The sequence below is a fragment of the Equus przewalskii genome, chromosome 8, assembly GCF_037783145.1.
Source record: "Equus przewalskii isolate Varuska chromosome 8, EquPr2, whole genome shotgun sequence".
Taxonomy (NCBI): domain Eukaryota; kingdom Metazoa; phylum Chordata; class Mammalia; order Perissodactyla; family Equidae; genus Equus; species Equus przewalskii.
In genome coordinates, this window is record NC_091838.1 from 38,740,502 (window position 1) to 38,766,696 (window position 26,195).

Below are 26,195 nucleotides of genomic sequence, written 5' to 3' on the forward strand. Positions count from 1 at the left end.
GACATTCTTGGGATGTGACTCATTCACAGGTGGGGCTCACTTTTATTGCCCCAACAAAATCTTTTAGATAGTCTTTCCTTACCATTCAGTTCCCTCCTATCTCCTTCCAAATCCAAGAAAAGATAGTCCTAAACTCAAAAATGAACTGCAGAATATCTTTGTTTTCAATTCTGTAGTCATTTGTTCAGCGGCTTTTGTACAAATCACTTTAGGAGATTTAAAGACCAAAAGACACACTTCTTTACTCTCAGGAGTATGAGACTTTGAGAAATTCTGTTGTAACATATCCTGAAAAAGTATGTCTTATCAAGAGCAGATTCTATGGTGAATCTTCCTTCTTTGGTGTTCCCTATCATGGATGCCAGAATCTTACCTCTAATCATTAGATATATTTGTTCCTTGTTGTGTTCTTAATTTAGCACTTTATGATGAGGACAGTGATCATGATGGTTAATATTTATTGGTAATTTATTGAGAATGACTTAGCTCCTTAAGAGAACTATATTCAAGTTGTTCTGTGTATCTATATTCTACCAACTCAATAGAACAGCAAAGAACACAGCATAACAGACAAAAACAGAGCATTCTGATCTTAATCTTATTAAGAATTACCATTTTTAGGTGCTAACTATATGCCATATACTGTGATATTTGCTGCATTACATTATTTCATTTAAGCCTCATAACAACCCCATTGGGTGAGGAATTCTGTCTGTAGGTAAAGAAATTGAGATGTCAGTGCTGGGATTGAAGGTGGGGTTTATTGGAGGCTGCAACCATGCTGTCTGAAGCACAGCACATACTGCCTCTCTCATCCAGTAAGACCAGAAGATTGTCTGTATTTGGTTTCCATTGAGACATGTTTTTGTTTGGCTCTCTTAACCTGTGTAGCTGCATGCTTTGTGTTGTCATCTCTACATCTTGCCACAGGCTGTTTTTCAAAGTCTCACTTATGACCTGGAACAAAGTAAGGTCTTTAAGTAGTGAGTCAGGAAGAATGTTTGTGCAATACTGCAGTTTGTTTCTTTAATCTAAATTTGCTGAGCCCTCTCTGTGGGAACTGGCATTTCCCTGCCCATGTGGCTGCATTCTCAGACATGCTGTGCCAAGATGAGAGGCATCAGAACTCTTGGCAGGGAGAGGAAAAAAAATTGAAAATGTTTCACTATTTCTGTGAGGCCAGCTCACTTCCTGGGAAATACCTTTGAACCTTATCTAATTACAGTGGACAAAAATGGTAAGTTTAATCATTTGATAGGTCACAGCATATTATTGCTATACTATAATAAAATTCTACTCTGTTATGAAAGCATACGGAGTAGAAAGGCTAAAACTGGCCTGGAGAATCTGGGTTGGATTCTTGTTGGATATGGGATGTGAGTCAGACCTGGAAAGACAAGTGTTTGCACAAGTAGATTGGAGGAGCAAGCGTTTTGGTCAAAGAGCCTCCAATTCGACAGAGAGCTCATATTTTGCCATGTACCCTACTGAGGTCTTCATATTCATCATCTCATTTATACTCCCCCCCATTTCAGCCCTGAAATGTAGGTATTGTTACCCCCATTTTACAGATGAAGCAATTTAGACTCAGAGGAATGTGCTTTTGAGTCATGTTAGTGATAAATAGAGGAGCTAGATTCAAATCCAGACCATGATCTTAATCCCTGCCCCAAGGACATTCTCTCTGCAGGTCTGCCAAGAGGTGGGAAGATGTATGGCCTGGGAGGGAATAGTAGGTAGATGGTAGGACTGTATAACTGTGTATATGCAGGTAAGTTTTTATTTATTCCATGGAGAGGAGTGAAGGGTGGAGGAGTCGGGGTGCAGAGGAGAGTTTTTCTGATAGATCTGTTTGGTTTTGCAATGTGGATTCAACTTTAATAGTGGAATCCAACAATTTTTATTGAGTCTGTTACTAATAGAAGATTCCCAATCCCACCTCCTTCTTTTAGGCACCTTTGCCTTGACATCCTTAATATCAGCCAATGCAGTGGAACGGCTTGTCCCTCTGAGCGTCCAGAATCTCACCACACAGAGTAACACAAGTGTGCTGGGCTTGTCTGACTTTGAGATGCAAAGGATTGGTGTTGCTGCAGCCGTTTCCTTCTTGGGAGGTGTGATTCAGGTAAGTGGTACTGAGATTTGGGAGTGAAGAAAGGACAGTGGCAAAGGGAAAGCAATTGGTACTTAATTTTCATTTGTGTTCATGCGTTTGTCTTTCTAGATTGGATAAAGGGCAGATGTGTTTTATCTTTATGGAAATACTGTCTACTGCATAGAGGAGTTACTCTCTAAATGCTGGTTGAATAAATGAATTAGAATCAATAAATCGAAGTTACGGGAAAGCAATTTTTGACTTTTCAAGAAAGAGCTTTCTAACCAATGTTTTACAAAATGGAATGCGCTTCTTACAAGGCAATGAGGTAGTCCTTGCGTTCACACAGTGACCAGATCATCACTGTAGGAGATGTTATAGGAGAAATTCCAAAATGGGAGGGGAAGTGACTAGATTTCTAGCATCTTCCCAATTTTCAGATTTTATGATTTTACTGCCTACATCAGTAACAGATAGTATGTAGTTTGTGCCATAGACTTGCTGGTGTGCGGTCCTGGGACTCAGATCTGTACCAGTCTTTGCCCCTCTCAGCATCAGGCATGTGTGTTTTTGCTAGGTCTGCTCTAGTCTGTCTGTTTCTTCAAAATATCAGACTATGGAATTTTCTTTTTATAATCAATTGTCAAAATTTTAAACTGAATTATGTGTACGTCAGCTTCCTGGGTGGCTGTTTTCTGGGTTAGTACAGGCTCTATTTTACAATGCAACATTATTTACAAGGTCAAAGATGGTGTAAATGCCAAGAAGGGAGAAAACTAGTTAATGATTGCCTGGAATTGGATGGTAGGAAGAAAATGTGACCTAGAAGGAAGGAAACATTAAAAGTCTTTGAGCTACGTTGCTGTCTAGCCACGTAAAAAGGACAGAAGAATTAAGGATGTAAGACAAATAAGAACTCAAGTCCTCACAGTTCCTTAGAAAACAGACCATCTGAGTGGCATCTTTGCCTAGGAGATTACCAGACTAGAAGGCCAATAGGTATTTTCTATTGCTCATGTCTGTGCTTTTACAAAATACCAACTGGTTGAGTAGGTACCTTGTAACCTTCTCTATATGTTTTTAAACATGGATGATGTCGACCTATTCCGAGACTTGCACAGGCAGGCTTAGTGGCCTTTTCCTCCTCACTTGGCTTGTGTGGGGCCCTCTCATGGACCTGCCATCTGTGTCCATCTCAGAAATAATCAGTGACATGAACTTGTGATTCAGATGTGGATATGTTGCCATAGATTTGGTATAGGTTTTCCTTAATTTCTGTTCATTTAAAATTAAAATTGCTGTGTTAATACAGCAAAGATATATCAGTACTCTTTCTGATACCATTATTTTCCATTCATATTTCTCTTTGAATTTGTGATTTTTCCTATGTTTGGACTTTCTCTTATTCTATAAAGCATAGAATGAGTAATTTTAGGTGTATATTAGTATTTTTAAAATCTAAGAGAATATATAATTAGCAATAAGAACCAGCAACCTCTGCTTTGTTTCATTTTAACTATTTTCCATAAGTTTGAAACAATCACCAGGTATTCTGTTATTATCTAGCAAATTTGGATTAAAGACTTAAATGATAATAAAATATAAAAGTAAAAGCCAGGATTCTTACACATAAAAATAAATATCTCATTTCCCAGAATGAAACTCTCTAGAATTACAAAACAGGATATTATTAAAGATAATAAAAATAATTTGTTTTCATGGCCTTTTATTACACCTAAGATCTGATCCAGTGATCGCATGTTTTGTCTTATAACTTCATCAAACATCTGCTTTCCTTGGTCTTTAGCTCTGATCCTGGTGGATATGTGACTTATGTTTTAGCCAATTTTTAAACAGATGGCTGGACTTTATTTGACCTGCAAACTCATCTATCCACTGTCAGCCAGAGCCCCGGGGTCTGTTGGATCTTTTGGATCCAGCTTCTTAGTCATTTTCCCTTTTCTCCTTCAGATTTGAAATCCACTGAACATGAGGGCAGTGCCAAGGTTTCCAGCTTCTGCAAACACACAAGGTGTTTGTTTGTTTGCCTTGTTTTATTGATTTATTTTTTTGTGTTGTTTTGCTTGTACATTATTCATTTTCAGATTGTGATCTTTTTTCTTTTTTTGCCCTCTGAAGATCTAACTGATGGAATTATTTAAGTTAATAAGATTATATTGTTAAAGTGTTTGAAAGAATTACATCCGGTCTAGTTCAGAGAGTGTGTATCAATTGAAAATTCTCTCAGCTGCAAGTAGCAATGACTCCACTACCAGAGGCTTACGCTATACAGACATTTATTGCTTCTTGTGCTACAAGAGGTCATAGAAACAGGTTCTTAAGGGTTTTCAGTTTCCAACAGCCCATTCAATTGATGAACTGATCTAATTTTTTATTAGATAATAAGGACTCTGTGACTTAGTGCTTTTCGTTTTTTGCCTCTCTTCTGGTAATTCACAAATCAGTTTTTTTCCTAAGTAGCTTTTATATTTGTCTAATTTTTTTCCCACACAACTTTTTCTCCACTTCTTTATTCATATTACTTAACGTTGTTTTAATGATTCTAGTATGTCTATCTCTTAAATTTTAACTTGTTTTATGCTATTTTTAGAAGGAAATGTGGCATAAAATAATAAATATATTAGAATTAAATTAAGATGCATACTTTAGCAAACTGTCTTCATAACATAAAATTTCTGGTTTTATTTTGCAAATCGTCTTTTTTCTCTTTTTTGTCTTTCTTCCAACTTTCTGCACATCCATAATATTTTGATTTGTTTTCTACGTGACATTATTTAGAACACAAGTTTCTCGAGGTTATTTATAGTATCTTAATCCATTTTAAAGTCTTCGTTACACTTAGCATACCACTCTGCATGTGGTATATTCTTAGAAAACATGTTCAGTTAAAAAATTAACTATTAGAAATAGCGGACATAAGACCAAGTAATAATTTTGTGATTTTTGAAAAATCGAGCCTGACGTTTGTTGATTTTAATTATTACTATAACAAGAGAGGACTATTAAAAAAGACACACTCGGAGAACTATTCCTCTCCCTACCCCTTAGTCCTATTTCCCCATCCTTTCCACCCTATTCTCACCTACCTCCTGGAGGTAACCTGTCTTATTTATTCCTGGTTTATACTTCCTGTTTGTTTTTTCAAAATGAGAAGATACTTGTATTTTTTTTATTTGCACTTCTTTCTTACTTGAAAGTTAGTATTCTTTTGTATTTTTCTTTCTTGACCTAATGATTCCTGGAAATCATTCCAAATCAGCTTATTAAAAAAATCCTTTATGCCTTTTTATTGCTGCATAGTACTCAATTGTGTGGAAATACCATAGTTTATTCGACATATCTTCAATATTGGGCATTTAGGTTGATTCCAATATTTTTTAATTGTTAACAATGCTGATATGTATATGAATATATATTTTCATATTGTTAGTGGTGTCTGTTCAAAGTGAATTCCTAGAATGGGATTGCTGGATCAAAAGGTCAGTGCATATGTAGTTTTTTTAGATATTGTCGAATTTCCTTCCAAAGGAGTTACTGAATTTTGCATTCCCACAGAAGTGTATGAGATGTCCTCTGCCTTGCCAACAGAATGTGTTGTCAGACTTTTTAATCTTAGCCAATCAGGTAGGTGAGAAATCATATTCAAGGGTAATTTGCATTTCTTAAATTGAGTGTGGTTGACGTCATTTCATATGTTTAAGGCCATTTTGTATTAGTTTTGTGAATTGTCTGTTCATATATCTTTCCCACTTTTCCATCAGACTTTTGGTTCTTTTCCCCTCAAATTTTAAGAGTTCTTTATATATGTTAGATATTAGCCCTTTATCTGTGATATATGCTGCAAATGTTTTCTTCTAATTTGGCCATTCTTCTTTGGCTTTATTTTACCGTGCAATTAAAAAAAATCTCTCTGTAGTCAAATTGATGAATTGTTTCTTTATTGCCCCTGGATTTGAATCACCATTAGAAAGCTTTTTCCTACACTGAGTTTATAGAGGAATTCACCGTACTTTTTCTTGTTTAATTTATGAAATTACTTTCTATTATATACATGTGTATACATATTTTACATTTACATACTTACATTTATATATATATATTTTTTTACCTTTTGTTTTCTAATCAATGTGGAGTTTATGCTTGTGTATGGTGTGAGATACACATCTAGTTTTATCTTTTTTCCAAGTGGCTAACCAGTTGTGCCAGCAACATTTATTAAAAAGCTCATCTTTGCTTCTGTGATTTAAGATGCCACCTTTATTATTTCCATATTTATGTAGATCTAGCTCAGGACTTTCTGTTCTGTTCTACCGGTGAGTACGTCTATTCTTGTGACAGTGGCACTATTTTAATTATGGAGACTTATAGTATGGTTTAATATTTGACACGACCAGTCCACCTTTGTAGTTTTTATTTCTTAGTGTGTTCGTGTCTATTCCTGCATGTTTGTGTTTTTTTAATGAACTTTAGCATCAACTTGTCTAGCTCCACACAAAAAAAATGCTTCTTATTTTTATTGGGATTGTGTTAAATTGACATCTTTATATGTTGAGTTGTCCTATCCAAGAACAGGTATGCCTTTCCTTTTGTCCAAGTCTAGTTTTGTGTCTTTCAGAAGTGTTTCCTCTTATAGGTTTTGCACATTTTTGTCAAGTTTATTCCTAAGCATTTAATCACTTTGTTGCTATTATAAATGGGGCTTTCTTTACCATTGTGTTGTCTAGTTGGTTATTGTTTGTGTCTTTACCATTGTGTTGTCTAGTTGGTTATTTTTTGAGTTATTTTTGTATGTTAAGTGTATATCCTGATATCCTATTGAGTTCATTATTTAAATTCATTTTATTGTTCATTGATTCTCTAGAGATATTTTTTAACTTCTTTACAAATTAATATACCGCAATTTCTCTTGTCCAATTGCATTAGGTGATAGCTCTATTATAATGTTAAATAATAGTGGAAAGAGTGGGCTTTCTTGCCTTTTCTTGAGCTTATTCAAAATGCCATTAGTGACTCCATTAAGGTGCTGGCCTTAAGAATAAAGTATATATTTTTTCACGTTAAGAAATTATGTATTGTTTTATATTTTGTGTTTTTAATTAAAATTAGAAAAAGTGTTGAACATTCCTACGGGCTTTTCCAGCATCTATACAAATAATCATGTCTTTTTTTTCTTTTCAATCTATTATATGGTGTATTATAGTAATGGATTTCCTAATATTGAACCAACCTTAAATTGCTCCAATAAATCCCACTTGGTCATGGTATATTTTATTCTTAATGTGGTTTGGATTCTGTTTATTAATTTTTTATTTGGTACTTTTGCATCATTTTCTTCAGTCATATTGGGTTGTTGTTTTCTTTTATATGCTGTCTTTATCAGATCCAGTTGTCGATGTTCTACATTCTTCTTGATGTTCTTTTCCAATGCTCTTCAGCAATGTCTAGCACTTTGGGAGCATCTAGTCTTTGAAGGTTTTGTAGAATCCTCCTTTAAAGGATCTCCCGTTGAAATCATCTGTTTCCTGGGGCTCTTTTCTGGGGTAATTTCTTGATAATATTTTCTATTTTTTTCTACAAAAATTGGTCAGCTTAAGCATTCTATCTCTAATATGGTCAAATTTGGCATTCTGGATTTCCTTAGAAAATTATCCTTTTAATCTAGCTTTTCAAATTTATTTGTATGCGTGTCTTTAAAGTAATCTCTTATGAGTTTTAAACAATTTCTTGTTTTAACGTTTTTCCCCTTTGACATTCTCTATTTTTGTATTTGCGCTTTTTTCCTTGATCATGTTAGCTAGTCGTTTGTCTATTTTGTTAGTTCTTCTTTTTTTAAAAAAAACAGCACAGGATTTTGAGATAGTAGATCTACTTTTTTTCTATTCCTATTTGTGCTTTTATCTTTATTATTTCTTTCCTTTTGCTATGTGTTTTTTCTGTTTGTTTGTTTTTGTAGTTTATTTGTTCTTTTTCTAGGTTTTGAGCTGGTAATTCAATTCATTTATTATAACCTTTTCATTTTTGTTGATAAAAGCATTTAGTGCTATGAATTTTCCTATGCTTATTGCTTGAAATGTATTCTATAGATTCTGATAGTGTTTCACTATCAGTTAGAGTTTCACTATTTTTTGAAATTCTGTGATTTCAGTTTGTATTTCCCCCTTCACCCAGCAATTGTTTAGGCAAAGGATTTTAATTTTCAAATGAATGGGCTTTTTTGCTTCTCAATTTTCTCATAATTTCCAGAATTATTACACGGTGGTCAGAGAGTGTTGCTTGTAGTATTTCTACATTATCTAAATGAGGTGTTAATTCCAAGGCAAGGTGGAACCATTTAAAATGCCAGTATTAATAAGTATTTCTGTTAGGGAAACAAACACTCAATAAAAGTTAAGGCACTTTTAAAACCATTGTTCTCTTCTCCCTGTAGTTTTTATTATTCTCCATGGTGGGCACTTTGCCCATTCCTTTTTCCAAGAACTTAGAGGGGTCTGTATTGTCCCCTGCCCATTTACCTCTGAAAGTTTTCCCAAGGTCTACTTTTCTCAAGCAACCACAGGTCGAGATTTCTGCCCTGGAGGACATGGGGATATATGGCTCCTTTGTTTGACAGTTGCACAAGCGTGGGGTGACACAGGTGGAAGTGTTTCATGACAGAGCCTTGTATTATTATACTAGTGCATTCTGGAAGCACACAGTCTTACTTCTTCAAGGATGATAAAAACCAGCTGCAGACCTAAATAGGAGATTCTCCATTTACTTTTGGTTTTGTACTAAACATTTTTTTGAGCGTATTAAATAAGAGGGTCATGAATGTAGAAAGGATTTAAGATATAAACTAGTTTGACCTGGCTATTCAACACATCATCCTTACTCCTTCCAGAAAAATCATCGACTCCTTTCTTTTATAATGCAGGAGGAGGACAATCTAAATCTCTTTTCATGATATTTTGTTATTTCACAACCATTACAGTCAGGAAGTCATTACTCTGTTTAATCTAAATCTTTCTAGCTGTGTTTGTACCTGGTGAAGCTAAGAAGTAATAAACAATAAAATGAGCGCCATAACATTCTTAAAATTATAAAAATGAAAATTCCTCTCATTAAAAACAGTAATAATATTTATTATCCTACTATCTGCCAAGCTCTGTTCTAAGCTTACTGCATGTATTCACACATTCAATTCCCATCAACATTTTATGAAATAAGTAATATTATTCTTCCTATTATATATATACTGAAAGGTAAAGTGACTTTTTAAAAATCTCATGATTAGGAATTGGCTGAGCAGGAGTTGGACTTCAGTATATGTTCTAACTATGATGATGCATAGCTTTCTAAGCTGCTACTGAGAAAGAAAGCAAGGAAACTCAATCCGGTAGCTTCTAGGGCCGGACATTGTGCTAGTTCTTTTCCAAATTTTACCTCCTTAATAGTAGCAGCAGTCTGAGCTAGGCATGACTTGTGTGGTGGGGGAAGACCTTGGCTGCACAACTGTGTGCCTGCCATTCTCGAGACCTTCAAGGCCCTTTCCCATGCCACTTGTATGACTCCTCTTTGTCCTTTAACGCTCAGCTCAAATGTAATCATCTCAGAGAAACCTTCCCTGATATCTCTGAACATGGTTATAAGTGATTCCTCCCACATCCTTCCATCAAACATTGCTCATGACTTCCCTTACAGGACCTTTCAATCTGCCAGGAGATATTTTTCACATATTTACCTCACTTTCTGGACTGTGACACTGTAGAACACAGACTGTTTTAATTCCAAAAGGTCTATTAAATGTTAGTGGTATCACTTTGTTAAATAAGCAAAATTAAATTGAGGGTTTTTTTTTTCTTACCTTTTTATTTACCATTTTCTCTCTCCACTTCCCACCAGAAGACAGAGAATGTGTCTGTATCTGTTTAAGTTGTAACATAGTTTTTAATGAAAAAGGAGTAAAGAAATTGTATTATAATTTTCTAATTTGGTCATAAATTTTGTCAGATCCATCCAGCTGAAATGTGGAGACCTAGTCAATGAAATCTCCCACCTCTTCCCACAGCTGTACCCTGATGAAAACTAAAAATACAACCACTCCTAAACTCCCTCTCCTCTGTGTCTTTTAATGATATCATGCTCTAGTCACCCCATTTTACGACTTTGTTGTTTTCTTTGGCTGGCACAGAAAGGAAGGCAGAAGAGTCAAATCGTCCATCCCTAGCGGTTCTGATTTTCACTGCTTCTTGCATTAGAAGCTATTTTTTTCTGGAAAAGTCTGAGAACTGAAAAGATTATAGTGCCGCCTTAAACCATGTAATTCCAAATAAAAATCATTCTTAAGCCCAGTGAATTTCTGATATATTCCACAATAAAAAAATCAAATAAAAAATAAATTGTGTTTGTTTCCTAAGCATATAATTGATTTGCCTCCTGGATAGTCCAACACTTGGCTCTTTTCTGTTCTCTGTTCCTGCTGTGTCCTGTTTATGTGCTTTTGTCATTTTTCCTTTAGCTACTTCTCTTATACTAACCTTTTAAATGGCTACTCGTTCCACAATCTATCATCAGATTAATTCTACCAAAGCACAGCTCTGATTTTTGAGTTAATGTGCAGAATACTTCTTGGCAAAATTAGGTGTTTAATAAATGTATGGAAGAGTGATGTCACTCACTCTCGCAAAGCTCCCTTTTCACTACTTTTGCAGTGCCCCATATTCTGACTTCAAAATCTCTTGCTTTATTTTCTATTGCTCCTTTTTGCCTAGTTGCGCTCCTTCTAAACTAGCAACTCTGTGTCCTCTGAGCATGTCAAGTGCTGTCCTGCTTTATACTCATATTCTTCCCTCTTTCTGGAATGCTTTCTAATAACATCTCTCTCTTGGATTCCTCCTTAAATGTCAAGGCACAATTTTACCCCTATGGAGAAGTATTCCTTTCTCCCTCTGAAATCTAGTGGCATGTTTTCTATTCCTCTCTTTTATACGTGTGCACACTTGTCTTGGTGTGGTTGTTTGCACACATGCCATACCTCTGAAACACAGCTGTCTGGAGCCCCTCTAAGAGTCCCTCTTTTCCCCTGTGCCATGTATGCAAAACTCAGGAATCCGTCATGCACAGCACACACACTGGGGAGAAATGTAGGCTTACCTGAGTATTCTGTGGGAGAGGTGAAAGAGGTTTTCTTTTTTCTTTCCTTTTTTAACAAACTTTTTGTTTTAGAATAATTTAGATTTACCGTAAAGTTGCAAAGTTGCAATAAAGTTACACAGAGTTGTCACATAGCTCACCCATCCACACTGTCCCTTATTATTAGCATCTTGCATTAATATGATGTGTTATTTACAATTAATGAACCAGATTGATATATTGCTACTAACTAAAATCCATATGTTCTATTCAGATTTCCTTAATTTTTACCTAATGTTCTTTTTTCTGTCCCAGGATCCCGTCCAGTATACCACATTACGTTAAGTTGTCCTGTCTCCCCTTAGGCTCCTCTTAACTGTGAAATTGTCTGAGACTTTTCTTGATTTTGATGATCTTGACAGTTTTGAGGACTACTGGTCAGTATTTTGTAGAATATTCCTCAATTAGGATTTGTTTGATGTTTTTCTGTGATTAGACTGGGGTTGTGGGTTTTTAGGAGAAAGATCAGAGAAATAGAGTGACATTTTTGTCACATCATATCAAGAGTATAGACTATCAACATAACATCACTTTTGATGTTAACCTTGATCACCTGGCTGAACTAGTGTTTGTCAGGTATCTCCAATGTTAAGTTAGTCTATTTTCCCCCTTTTCACACTGTGTTCTTTGGAAAGAAGTCAACGTGCATGGTCCACACTTAAGAGATGGGAGTTATGTTAAGTGAGAAGTTAAGGTAAGGAGTGGGGAGTATCTACTTAAATTATTGGAATTCTTCACAGAGCTCTCCCATTTTTTAAATTTAATCAATCGTTTATATTGGTATGGACTCAAGGATATTTATGTTGTCCTTTGGGTCATAATCCAATACTAGCGTATTTGTGCTGTTCCTCAGATTAGTCTAGCTCTGGGCATTGGGAGCTCTTTTGGCTGGCTCCTGTGTCCCTCCTTGACATACCCCTTTTATTTACTTATGTATTTGTTTGTTTGTTTGTTTTGGGGGCACTTCCTTGCTTTCTGGCACTACAAGATGATCCAGGCTCGTAGAATATTTTTCTTGTCCCAGTCCTAGAATCATCCATTTCTGTAAGAAACTCTGGTTCTTTTTATTGTGAACAGTATTAGAGATCAACATCTGTGTGCTAGGTGTGCTGGTTGCTACTAGGGTGTTGTTGCTTTTAGGCCATTTCAGCTGACAGAGCAAGGAAATATATGTGTGTATATTAACTGATGTATGTAAACATATTTATATATATTTCTATATGTATCCATCTATGTTAAACTACTGTGTAGCTTTGTCAGACTGTCTTCATTCGCTTACAGTATTCATTTAAGATTCATCCATGTCTTTGCATGGCTCATTCCTTTGTCCACTGAATAGTATGGAGAAGGGTTTTATATTTTGAATTCCACAGCACATAACTGCATAGGTATCCATTTGACATTTTGTTCTCTCAAGTTCTCTGGTCAGACAGAGGCTTTTTCTGCCATATCCCTATGCAGCACTCCAACTGTTCTCCTGTAGTCATGAATAGTTTAGCTCTCTTCCCCAAACTTGCATGCCTGCTCAAGAAAGAACAAGGAGCTCTTAAGCTTTTAGCTCCCACCCAAACAGCTTCTTAGACTTGACCTTCCTAATAACACCTACGTTACAGTTCTTTATGCTCCTAGTTAACATTCTTCCCCCCACCCCCCACCAACATCATCACTTCACCTCTCTTTGTATGGTCTTTTACATTATGAACTGTATCTTTATCTCTTTATTCTGCAACAATGCTGTGCCTAGCACCTAGTAGGTATTCAATAAATATTCATTGAAGAGATAAATAAATGATTTGGTACAACGTAAGAGCCAGATTGCAGACAAACTGATGGAAACTGAAACACATGCTATAGTCCATCCACTTGAGGAGTATAGTTCTTTGCTGTGCACCCTTTTCTTTTTTCACTATTTGAAGGCCACTTTCAAGAAATGGCCTGAAATCTGAGATATATTCGTTTTGTATAGAACACATGGTGTTTATAGAAGCATTATGAAATCCTGTTATGCTAATGAACCTCGATAAAGTGTGTCAAAGGTTTTCAGCATTAGCCCAGAACATCAGCATCACTACAAAGAGCTGAAATATATTGTGTGAAATTTCTCATTAAATGTGCATGGCTAAATTTGGGGAATTGGCTAAGCAGATTAGAGTTATTATCATCTATATTATTAGTAAAAGGAGCTGATGTGGCTGTTTATTGAGTCATTAGCTTAAAAAAGTCTTTAACGTTGGTATAAAATTTAAATACTGGGCCTCCAAGCAAAATATTCTAGAAGGGCCTTCATTTCACATACTTGAAGGTCCAAGGTACTTTTGGTAACCACAGTTCTATCTGTTAAATCTCACATGTTTGCAGTCATCCTTCACATACCCAGTGATTTGTATCAGAAATGATGTCTTAAGAGTCTTGTTGACCTTTCAGAGTCAGGAATTCTCCATTTGAGGGATTTATCCTTTTCTGGGAAGATTTTTTGAAAGCACAAAAATGTGTATGAGTAGAATATTACACAAATATCTTTGGATAAGTTTTAAAGGAGGATACTCCATCTTTTTTGGTTTCTGTTGTAAGGGAGGTACACATATTTGCAACATTTGAAACGGCTGAACTCTTTTTATATCTTGTAGTTTTTCTGGACCTTTCCATTTATAACATTCAGGTTGCAGAAATGACAAAGAAGCTGCTGCTATAAGATAGTGATTTAGCTGGAGTGGTTGGTGAATCACTTCAGGTTAGGTGACCTTTGTTTCTTAGGCGTGAGAATCATTAACCTCTCTAAGTAGGTGCCAGGATTTAGGAAACAAATGAAAAACAGAGGTAAAATGGAAATGGTCTATCCAAGGCCTCCCATAAGACTTTGCTTCTCAAAACAAATGAAGATAAGATTGCTTGGCATACAGATGAGAACTTTCCAGCATTACATGTATGCGTAAAATTCCACATGTGTGAACAGTTTTCACAATTTCAAAGATTTGGATTGCTTGTATGCTGCATTTAGTTGAAATGAAAATCCAACTCTGTAGTCTTTATCTTACCCCAATAATATGATAATTTCATCCTCATGGTCTGTAAAAGTTAATGTCATAATTTGAGACGAACTTACTAGTAGAGAGATGCTTGGGAAAAATTGGTTCAATGTTTTTCTTAACTGATTGTGTTTTCAGGATGAAAATGAAGAAACTGTGAATAAGAGTTGCCAAGAAGATCGGTGTGTTCCACTTGTACCTATAATATTGATTGATTGGGTATTTCCCTCAGGGCATTCTATTTTAAAAAACAGACACATAGCTTCTGAAAAAATGTTAGTAGTAGAAGCTACTGCTTTGGGTTCCTGTGTTAACGGAAACAGATTGCCTGATTTCTACATTGGCAATCCATATTTTTTTCTGTATTACATATTGAATAAAAGGGAGCTGCTAATTTACAAACTATTCAAATATGTTTCTTTCTGCACTGGTAAATTCTTTGAAGTTTTCCAGAGTTGGAAAATGTGGGGTGGCCCATTCTATATTTTCAAAACTGGTGGCTGGTTTTCCATCCTAGGTAAATATGTATGACTCCTCACAATATTTCTGGTGCATCACATATGTCACACATTTTACAGGTTTCATGGCTCTTTCATATATTATTTCACATTCACTTTACAACACTTCTACAAGATAAATAGCAGAGACATCACTCTAATGATTTATAGATGATGATGAGGCTCGGAAAATTTCAGTAGGTTTTCAATAGTCACAAAGCTAGGACATGGTGGAGTCGGAATCAGAACTTTGGTCTTCAGATTTGAGCCCAGGAAACTCCACAAGTTCAGAGCATTATTGCTTTGGCCAGGAGTATTGCAATATGATAGAAATTATATATTTTGCAATTTATGCTCTGGTGGTACCAGATAGCACTTTATACTTCTCATTTTTATCCCTGTGACCTCTTGATAGAAGGAGATCTCATTGCCATTCTTCCCTCTGATTTCTTTAATAATTAATTTTATTTTCCAACAAGAATTTTAAGACCAGATCTAAATATCATAATTGACACATTAACATGACCCACTTTGTGTCCCTTTTCCAGTGTGGATACTCATGAATGTGATTTAATGTAACTTTCAAAACAGTGAGTTTTATTTTTTGCAGTTTCTGTGACTGAGTTTACACAGTTATATTCAGTCAAAGAGTGGGCTATCTCCTAAAAGTGCTGTCTCTGGCAAAGGAAGAACACTAACCATTGTAGTGTTAACAGTGAGAGAGAGGAGAGTGTTGATTCTTCCTGTCATCTTTTGCCCAGCAGAGCTCAATGCACGTCTTTTACTCAGAGTTGATGATTTTGTCTGGTCGTGAGATGGTTTGGCAACGGAGCATGATGCTAGGAAAAGGAAGGAAATGTTTAAGGAAACTGATTTTTCTACTGATACCTGGGTTTCTTAAGACATATCCCTTTAACTTATCTCTCTTTTGTTCTTCTCCATATACAAATAAGTCCTGATATCTTCTTATTGATATTGGCCCTTTAGAGCCACTTGACAGAGTATCTAGTCAAAATAGTATGTTTCCACTGTTCAGAACCTAGCAGAAACTCAAGAAATGTTTTTTTCTCCTCAGTGCTTTTGAAGTTTTAAGCCTACTGTGTGTAAAGTAGTGAATCATGTTGTTTTGATGTTTAAAAAAATTATGAATATAATCATGAAAATTTAAATTTTCTCTGCAGAACCCCATATTTTAACTGATTTGAAGCTATTTCCCTTTTTTGTAACATGTGTGATTAGGAAGAGAGAAAAAAGAAAAGTCAGTATTCAGGAAAAAATGTGTATTGACTTTCATTGAAGCATTGAAGTGGTACCCAATAACATTTGGAAAGTCTTAGAACCTAGTAATGTTCTCAAGAAAACTCAAGATATTGAATACATAATATTTAAGAAACCTGTTTCACATTAGTTCTCTATGTCTGTGCAAAATGAAAATAAAATATGTCAGATATTAATCCCTCTAGGAACCTTGGGAAATTTCATCTTCCTTTGTCCTCTTAGGTGGCCATGTTTGTGCTACAACTGGGCAGTGCCACATTCCTGCTCACGGAGCCTGTGATCAGTGCAATGACAACTGGGGCTGCCACCCATGTTGTGACTTCACAAGTCAAGTATCTCTTGGGAATGAAAATCCCATATATATCTGGACCACTCACATTCTTTTACGTGAGTTTTTCCATATGTTTTTGTTCATATATTTTCGGTGTATGTGTGTCACAAAGTAGAATTTGGTTAATTACGATACTGAGATTGTTTTTATATCAAAGTAACTTGGGCTTAAATATAGTCTTTTAGGATATTTTAAATGTGTTCTAGGGTATGAAACTAATTTAATCAGTAATATCTACTGATTTTGGAAGCAATTCTTTATAATAAACAATTGGATATAATATAATCTGGGGGAACAATTGGAAAAAAATCACGAATGTTTTTGTGAGCCAGATATGTTACCAAATTCTAATGGAAGCCATCTACTTGGTTTTAAGCCCAATTTAACAATAGTATGCTCTACCACATTCTTTCAACTCTACCACATTCTTTCTATATTGTGAGCCATGGTCTGGATCAAATCAGAGGCCTGGTCAAAATTGGTGTGTGGAGCCCCAATAGCAGACGATCAGTTATTAAAAGCAACTTGAACCTAAGAGAGGAACATGGGGCCTGTTTCAACATATTATACTAATAACACTCCATTGTCGTTGGTGTCTTTTTGAAGCTGACCTAAAACCTGTGACTGCTGAAGAAGTCACATTCTATTGGAGCTTTATAAGAAAATGAATGTCTTGTTAATGATCTTGAGAGCAACCAAACTTTATTTTAATTTTACATGTAGAGGAGGAAAAAGATCTTTTCCTTCTACTCTTCCAGGTTCTCAGCTGGGGCCCCTATAACAAAAGACAGATTAACAGGAGAAAAACAAACAGAAGTTTATTAATATGTATATCTCATACATACATGAGAGAAACTTAGGGATGAGCAACTCAAAAGAGGTGGCTAGAACTTAGGCTTAAATACCATCTTCACCTAAAACAAAGGAAGAAGGGTGTGGGGGAGGCAAGTTATGGGAAGGTGGCCAGGAAAAGTACAGAAAACAAGGGTAAGGTTTGTTATACAGATTTGAAGCGTCGTCTGTTGTGATTTAGAGTAACCCTTTTCTTCCTGCTTTAGAGAGGGAGACACCTTACAAATGGAGATTTCCTTTATAAATGTAAATTTCCCCTACAAAAGGGTAACTTATACTCTGTTTTCAGAGTTTCCCTGTGTCTGCTGTTCCTCAAAATAATAAACTCAAAATAATCCTTATGCCAAACAGGGATATTTTGGGGTGGCATATTCTGGTCTCCTAAACTGTAATACTGTAAATTAAATAATATCAATGCTTTATAATGAGAGTATTCTTATCCTTAATTTTCTTGATCTTAATGACTGAAAAGTAGCTTAATATATGGAAGTACAGAATTTATCTAATCTCTGTTATTGAGGTGGTTTGTGGTGTTTCACTATTATACACAGCCCCCCTTTCTTTGTATGTTATTGTCTGTGTCACTGATTATTTCATTAGAATAAATTCCTGTTACTGCCCAAGGGAGTCATCTGCCCACCACAAGACATGCTGATAGTCAAGAAGCAAGGTGGTAGGAGAGAAAGGGTTTTATTACAGCTTGTTAGCAAAGGGAAAGATGGCTGACTAATGTCTGAAAGAACCACCTTACAGAACAGACTACAGGCCAGTTGTGGGGGAGGGGGGCTGTTCTCTAGGTGCAGAGGCATCTGGTCCCCGGGTGGAGCAGACATCTCATCTTCAGTTCTTGATAATCTTTTATTTTACTGGATAGGCATCAGATGCTGGAGCAACACCCTATACCCATATCTTTCAGTTGTCATTGATGATGGCTGTCGGCATAGACTCTGCCCAGTGGTCATAACATTCCTAAGGAACTCGAAGGAACAAAGTTATCAACTTATTGCAGCCAGGAGGGGCCTTAAAGTCTAAAGAGCATGTCTATTTCATGGAGGGTGCACATCCAGCTGGGTTAGTTAATCAGACGCCATTGAAAGTTACAATATGATTTATTTTCTACAGTATGGCTTCCTTTATGTCAGCCTTGTGCTGAGTCAGTATCCTTCCTAGTAATGGAATTACTGGATCAAATGGGTATAATATTTTTGCTAAATTTCAATCTGAAAAGTTATACCAGTGAATATTTTATTTTCACCTTATCATTGTCAACTCTGATTATTACTGTTTTTAAAATTTGCCATTTTGGTATGTGAAAAATAGTATCACTTATTTGTTTAAATATGTGTTTCTCTGATTAATTGGTAAAGTAGTTAATAAAGATAGTAATGTATGCAACATGGAACTGGAAGCTGATTCTGAATTTTTGTTACTTAAGTAAAATCCTACTCAGTGACTCATTCATTCCAAGAAAGCTTAAAACTAAAACAAAAGCGCTGGAGCTGGCCTGGAAACAACATAACTCCAAACTCCAGATCAAACAAAATCCGAACAAGACAAAAGTAGCTGTAAGCTGTCAGGTGACTGGTTGAGGTAAGACTTTTGGTGACACCAGGTCTATACAACTGAACCAAATCTGTGCTAGATTCTGCCTTGAATAACTTCCTTATTTGTGCATGTGCCGTGTAAGGGAATGTGGGCAGGTTACAAATTGGCCTTTTCACTCATATTCACATACACAAGGTTATCCCTCGTTTCATTGTGTGTGTTAAAAGAAACAGGGTAGCCTGGTATGGGAATGACATGTAGTCTTTAAGCTGGTTTCTCCAGTGACAAAGTGCATAAAATGCTATATTAAAATGTTTTGTGTATGATTTCTTTTTTCTATTTTATTTTCTTGTGAGGTAAACCGTAAGCTACTTTATCTTTGCCTTGTAGGTCAAACACTGTGTGGCTTTTGCGGAGAGGTTTCTTTTGTAAATTTTCACACTGAAAAGAAATCAGATTTAGAAATATTTTTAGATCGGTGACTTTAAATTTATGTTACAGTGGTCCTTTGGTATCTGCAGGGGCTTACTGCCAGGACCCCCAGGGATACCAAAACCCAGTATGTTTAAATCTTTTATTTGGCCCTCCTTATCCATGGTTGCATATCTGCGGATTCAACCAACTGTGGTTTGGTTCAACGGAACCCACGGATATGAAGGGCAGACTGTACTCAGGTGGTGGAAGCTGCTATGCTTTGTGTTGATGGAAAATAAAGAAAAGTTGCTCTTGCTTTTCAGTGTCACTGTTAGGCTGCTAGATTAGAATGATGCTTTGGTTCTTTGTCAGGGTTTCAGAATGAATGCTGTTAAGTCAATGTCAAAAATTGTGGTGATCTGGGCATTAGATTAAGAAATAAATTTTGCGGCGCCAGCCTGGTGGTGCAGCAGTTAAGTTCGCACATTCCACTTCAGCGGCCCAGGGATCACCTGCTCGGATCCCGGGTGTGGACCCACCCACCACTTGCCAAGCCTGTGGCAGGCATCCCAATATAAAGTAGAGGAAGATGGGCACAGATGTTAGCTCAGGGCTAATCTTCCTCAAAAAAAAGTAAATAAATAAAAAAGAAAAAATAAATTTTGCATCATGCATAGGTTACCCTGGGACATTTGGGAAGTGAGTTTTGGTATAGTTAGGCTGAAGAATCTGTTGATAATGTAAATCTGAACTTGCCCCTGGATCATTTAGGTGGGATATGAAGGAGCAGAGCTGAGCTCAGCACAGAGATATAGAACAGAGGACAAAACAGAGGCCTTGGTCATCAGGTCAAAGAACCTAGAGGAGAGTCAATTAACACATTTTGGGGATTATTCACTCTTTGACTGTGCTTCCTGCTTCTGAGTTTTCACACTGTTATATACTTTTTGAAAGCTACTCAGGCTGATGAAAGATAATGTCACTGATATTCCTTGGGACATGAATTAATATCTACAATATTTGAGATTCTTGCACAATGAGCCATCACCACTCCTAATTGTCTCAGCTGGAACACTCATTTTTCTTGAAAGAATTCAGGTTTGGCCAACAAAAATGTCCATTAATTAATTCTCACAGTAGCAATCCTTACCAGCTACTTTAAGAGAAAACATAGCCTCTGCCTTTATCCTGTTCTTAGGGCACTGCAGATTGGGGGCTCTCCCTTCTGTCACTCAGACGATTTCCACAGTATGTTCTTCCTGAGGGATGTCTGATTCTGTACTACTGAGAGAATCTAATTCTCTAGTTTGAATAGCTAAGACCTCTATCACTTTGGTTGCTCTGGGCTAGCAGATGTTCTTGCCTCAACAAAATATTTTTAGGGAGCAATTTAAATCAGGTACAGGTACAGTATGTGCTCAGCTCTGCCTTGTCAGATTATAGAACAGGCTTCCAATAGGTCTTCAGAAATAGATATGACATAATACTTTTCTTTCTTCTGTGTCTGGCAGTCAGAGCACATGTCACCATTGCCAGCTAAACTCAGATGATTAGGCCACTTTTTCTCTTCTAGCAGAAAACTGTAAACCAGCTTCCTCATGTAAGGGGGCTCTCAAGAAGTGTTAAACCCAACTAAAGCTTTCGCTGGTCCTTTGAGTGTCTCTCCCAGAATTCCTGGGATCTGCATACGCGAAGGCAGCCACTGGAGCACTCTTGTGACCCACTATATTCCTAAGGAAAATGGATAGAATTAGGCCTAATTCAGCTTTTTATTTAGCCTTCCTAAATCCCTTCACATATAGTATTTTTCTTTTCCCTTCATTCTTCAAGTTTTTTCTCTAAATTCACATACTTCTAATAAAACTCTCTTTTAAAATTGTGGCCGTTTTTTTTTTCCTGAGGAAGATCAGCCCTGAGCTAACATCTATGCCAATCTTCCCACTTCATATATGAATCACTGCCACAGCATGGTTGATGCATGGTGTAGGTCTGTGCCCAGGATCTGAACCTGTGAACACAGGCTGCTGAAGTGGAGCACACCAAACTTAACCACTATGCCATGGGCCTGGCCCCTAAAATTATGGCCATTTCTTAATGAAATGAAAGTATTGCACATTCTTCTTCAGTTATATAATGAGTAAAAATTAGTGTTTTCTGAGTTAACTTTTAGCTCTGGTGATTTTCTTAAGGCCCATACAATCAGGTAGACACTAATTGATCTGTCTTTTCTTTTCCTTAGAAAGAGGTTACAGGGGAAAGAACTTTAGAATCTGAGAAGCCTAGATTCAGATCATACCTCCAGCCATGACCAATTGACCAAGGATCTTTGACTTCCAGTTGCCTTTCCATAAATTGATGATAATTCTACTTCTTGGGGTTCATTCCTGGAAAGAAATGCCTGGAACATAGTGTATGTTCATTAAATGGAAGCCATTATCTTTGTGCTAGTAATGAATAGTTGGATATAACAAATTAGAAATTTTTTAAAAGTGCTGTGTAAGTACTAGATACTAATGCTTTTATTCTGTAAATGACTCTTAATCAGAATGATAAATCTAAGTAATAAAACAGTTATATCTCTTTTTTGCAACTTATAAATAAAGATGAATTCAAAATTTATAAAACTTTAAAAAATAAATGCGTCTGGGAAGATGATACTCCAAGCTAATAGTGAACATAAGAAAGCAGGTGTCACCATACTATATCAGACAAAGTAGACTTCAAGGCAAAACAGGTAAAGAGAGACAAAGAGGACCAGTTTATAATGATAAAAGGGACACTCCACCAAGAAGACATAACACTTATAAATATGTGTGCACCCAACACAGGAGCACCAAATTATGTAAAGAAACTACTAACAAAACTAAAAGGAGATATCAACAACAATATGCTAATAGTAGGGGACCTCAACACCCCACTAACACCAATGGATAGATCATCCAGACAGAAAATCAACAAGGAAATTGTAGAATTAAATGAAAAATGAGGCCAGATGGACTTAATAGGTGTATATAGAACATTCCATCCAAAAACAGCAGGTTACACATTCTTCTCAAGTGCACATGGAACATTCTCAAAGATAGACCATATGTTGGGAAATAAAGCAAGCCTCAACAAATTCAAGAGGATTGAAATAATATCAAGCATCTTTTCTGACCATAATGCTATGAAACTAGAAATCAATTACAAGAATAAAACTGGGAAAGAGACAAAGATGTAGAGATTAAACAACATGCTACTGAATGACCAGTGGATGATTGAAGAAATTAAAGGAGAAATCGCATATTATCTGGAGACAAATGAAAATGAAAACATGCCATACCAACTCATTTGGGATGCAGCAAAAGTGGTCCTAAGAGGGAAATTCATTGCAATACAGGCTCCCCTCAATAAACAAGAAAAATCTCAGGTAAGCAATCTCAAGCTACACTTAACAGAATTAGAAAAAGAAGAACAAACAAAGCCCAAGGTCAATAGAAGGAGGGAAATAATAAAAATTAGAGTGGAAATAAATGAAATTGAAACAAAAAGACAGTAGAAATGATCAATGAAACAAAGAGCTGGCTCTTTGAGAAAATAAACAAAATTGACAAACCCTTAGCCAAGCTCACTAAGAAAAGAAGAGAGAAGATTCAAATAAATAAAATTAGAAATGAAAGAGGAGGAATCACAGTGGATAACACAGAAATACAAAAGATTATAAGAGAATACTATGAAAAACTATATGCCAACAAATTGGATAACCTAGAAGAAATGGATAAATTCTTAGAAACATACAGCCTCCCAAAACTGAATCAGGAAGAAATAGAGAATCTGAATAGATGAGTCACAAGTAAAGAGATTGAAACAGTAATCAAAAGCCTCCCCCAAAATAAAAGTCCAGGACCAGACAGCTTCTCTGGAGAATTCTACAAACATTCAAAGAAGGCTTAATACCTATCCTTCTCAAACTACTCCAGAAAATTGAGGAAGATGGAGCACTTCCTGATGCATTCTGTGAAGCCAATATCACCCCGATCCCAAAACCAGACAAGGACAACACAAAAAAGGAAAACTACAGGCCAATATCACTGATGAACATAGATGCAAAAATCCTCAACAAAATATTGGCAAACGGAATACAGCAATATTAAAAAGATCATACACCATGATCAGGTGGGATTAATACCAGGGACGGTTCAACATCTGCAAGTCAATCAACGTGATATACCACATTACAAAATGAGAAACAAAAACCATGTGATCATGTCAATAGACGTAGAGAAAATATTTGACAAGATCCAACATCCATTTACGATAAAAACTCAACAAAATGGGTATAGAAGGAAAGTACCTCAACATAATAAAGGCCATATATGACAAACCCACAGCCAACATCATAGTCAATGGGGAGAAACTGAAAGCCATCCTTCTGAGAACAGGAACAAGACAAGGGTGCCTACTCTCACCACCCTTATTCAACATAATACTGGAGGTTTTGGCCAGAGCAATTAGGCAGGAAAAAGAAATAAAAGGAATCCAAACAGGCGATGAAGAAGTGAAACTCTCACTGTTTGCAGACAACATGATCTTATATATAGAAAATCCATCAGAAAGCTACTAAAAGTAATCAACAATTACAGCAAAGTTGCAGGGTACAAAATCAACTTATATAAATCAGAAGCATTTCTATACTCTAATAATGAAATAATAGAAAGAGGACTCAGGAACACAATCCCATTGACAATCACAACAAAAAGCATAAAATATCGTGGGATATGTTTAACAAAGGAAGTGAAAGACCTATACAATGAAAACTACAAGACTTTCCTGAAAGAAATTGATGATGACATAAAGAGATGGAAAGACATTCCATGCAAATGGATTGGAAGAATAAACATAGTTAGAATGCCCATACTACCTAAAGCAATTGATGGATTCAACACAATCCCAATCAGAATTCCAATGACATTCTTCACAGAAATAGAACAAAGAATCCTAAAATTCATATGGGGCAACAAAAGACCCTGAATTGCTGAAGCAATCCTGAGCAAAAAGAACAAAGCTGGAGGCATCACAATCCCTGACTTCACAATACACTACAAGGCCATAGTGATCAAAACAGCTTGGTACTGGTACAATAACAGGCATACAGATCAATGGAACAGAATTGAAAGCCCAGAAATAAAACCACACATCTATGGACAGCTAATCTTTGACAAAGGAGCTGAGAGCATACAGTGGAGAAAAGGAAGTCTCTTCAACAAATGGTGTTGGGTAAACTGGACAGCCACATGTAAAAGAATGAAAATCTACCATTCTTTCACACATTCACAAAAATAAGCTCGAAATGAATCAAAGACTTACAGGTAAGACCTGAAACCATAAGATTTCTAGAAGAAAATATAGGCAGTACACTCTTTGACATCAGTCTTAAAAGGATCCTTTTGTACACCATGTCTTCTCAGACAACAGAAACAATAGAAAGAATAAACAAATGGGACTTCATCAGACTGAAGAGCTTCTACAAGGCAAGGGAAAACAGGATTGAAACAAAAACACAACCCACCAACTGGGAAAAAATATTTGCAAATCGTATACTCGACAAAGGGTTAATCTCCATAATATATAAAGAATACACAACTCAACAACAAAAAATCAAATAACCTGATCAAAAAATGTGCCAGGGATATGAACAGACATTTCTCCAAAAAAGATATACAGATGGCCAATAGACCTAGGAAAAGATGCTCATCATCACTCATCATCAGGGAAATGCAAATCAAAACTACATTAAGATATCACCTTACATCTGTTAGAATGGCTAAAATAGCCAAAACAAAAAATAACAAATGTTGGAGAGGTTGTGGAAAAAAAGGAACCCTCATACACTGCTGGTGGGAATGCAAACTGGTGCAGCCACTATGTAAAATAGTATGGAGATTTCTCGAAAAATTAAAAATAGAAATACCATATGACCCTGCCATCCCACTACCGGGTATCTATCCAAAGAACTTGAAATAGTTAATTCAAAGAGACCCATGCACCCCTATGTTGATTGCAGCATTATTCACAGTAGCCAAGACGTGGAAGCAACCTAAGTGCCCATCGACTGATGATTGGATAAAGAAGATATGGTATATATAGACAATGGAATACTATTCATCCATAGTAAAGGATAAAATTGTCCCATTCAAAACAACATGGATGGACTTTGAGAGTATTATGTTAAGTGAAATAAGCCAAATAGAGAAAGACAATGTCTGTATGACTCCACTCATATGTGAAAGTTAAACACGTGGACAAAGAGAACAGATTAGTGGTTACCAAGGGAAAGGGAGGGTGGGGGGTGGGCACAAAGGGTGAAGGGGCACACCTATAATATGACTGACAAGTAATAATGTACAACTGAAATTTCACAATGTTCTAAGCTATCATAACCTCAACAAAAAAACCCGAAAAATATACATCTGCTATTAATGAGGGTTGATCATCAGAATTGAAGAAAAGTTATGTTTTTAGTTTGTCTATTCAGCTCATGCCCCCCTCCGCAGTTACAAACCCATTTAATAAATTATACATAGGGTTGCAATATATTTAAAAATAAGCAGAAGCAATAATATTACAAAGGTCACTTCTGACTTGGGACCCTGGCTCACCAGTTAAATCATTTTATTCCCTTTTGTTCTTAAGATTCAAGTATTTGACTGGTAGTTGGTTTCCCACACAGAGAAGAGGGAAAAGTTTAATTCTTCTCTAGAATTAAAAAAAAAAAACTATTTTTTTAAACTGAGAAATAATGATGTATCTTTTTATTAGAAAAGATGTTTTCCCCAAAAGGCATAATAAAAATTATAAGAATTCCTAATTCATATTAGCACACGTAGGTTTCTTTGAGATGGCGCCGGTGTCTCTGCCTATAACAGCCTATGATAAATTTGTCAGAGCTAGTTTCACTGGCATGGCTTTGTACTAGTACTGTTCTA

General features: G+C 36.1%; 1 protein-coding gene across 14 annotated transcripts in view; it reads left to right on the forward strand.

The window, feature by feature from the left end:
• The window catches only part of SLC26A7 (solute carrier family 26 member 7), a 128,236-nt gene that overhangs the window by 35,122 nt on the left and 66,919 nt on the right, over nucleotides 1–26,195 (forward strand). For 11 of the 14 annotated variants that reach the window (XM_070631702.1, XM_070631703.1, XM_070631711.1 and 8 more), the window contains 2 exons: nucleotides 1,953–2,125; nucleotides 16,311–16,475. In XM_070631702.1, coding sequence (XP_070487803.1) covers nucleotides 1,953–2,125; nucleotides 16,311–16,475 — 338 coding nt within the window. Of the gene's footprint in view, nucleotides 1–1,085; nucleotides 1,238–1,952; nucleotides 2,126–16,310; nucleotides 16,476–26,195 lie in introns of those variants that run through there. The other 3 variants (XM_008526373.2, XM_070631708.1, XM_008526375.2) reach the window with 2 other exon arrangements.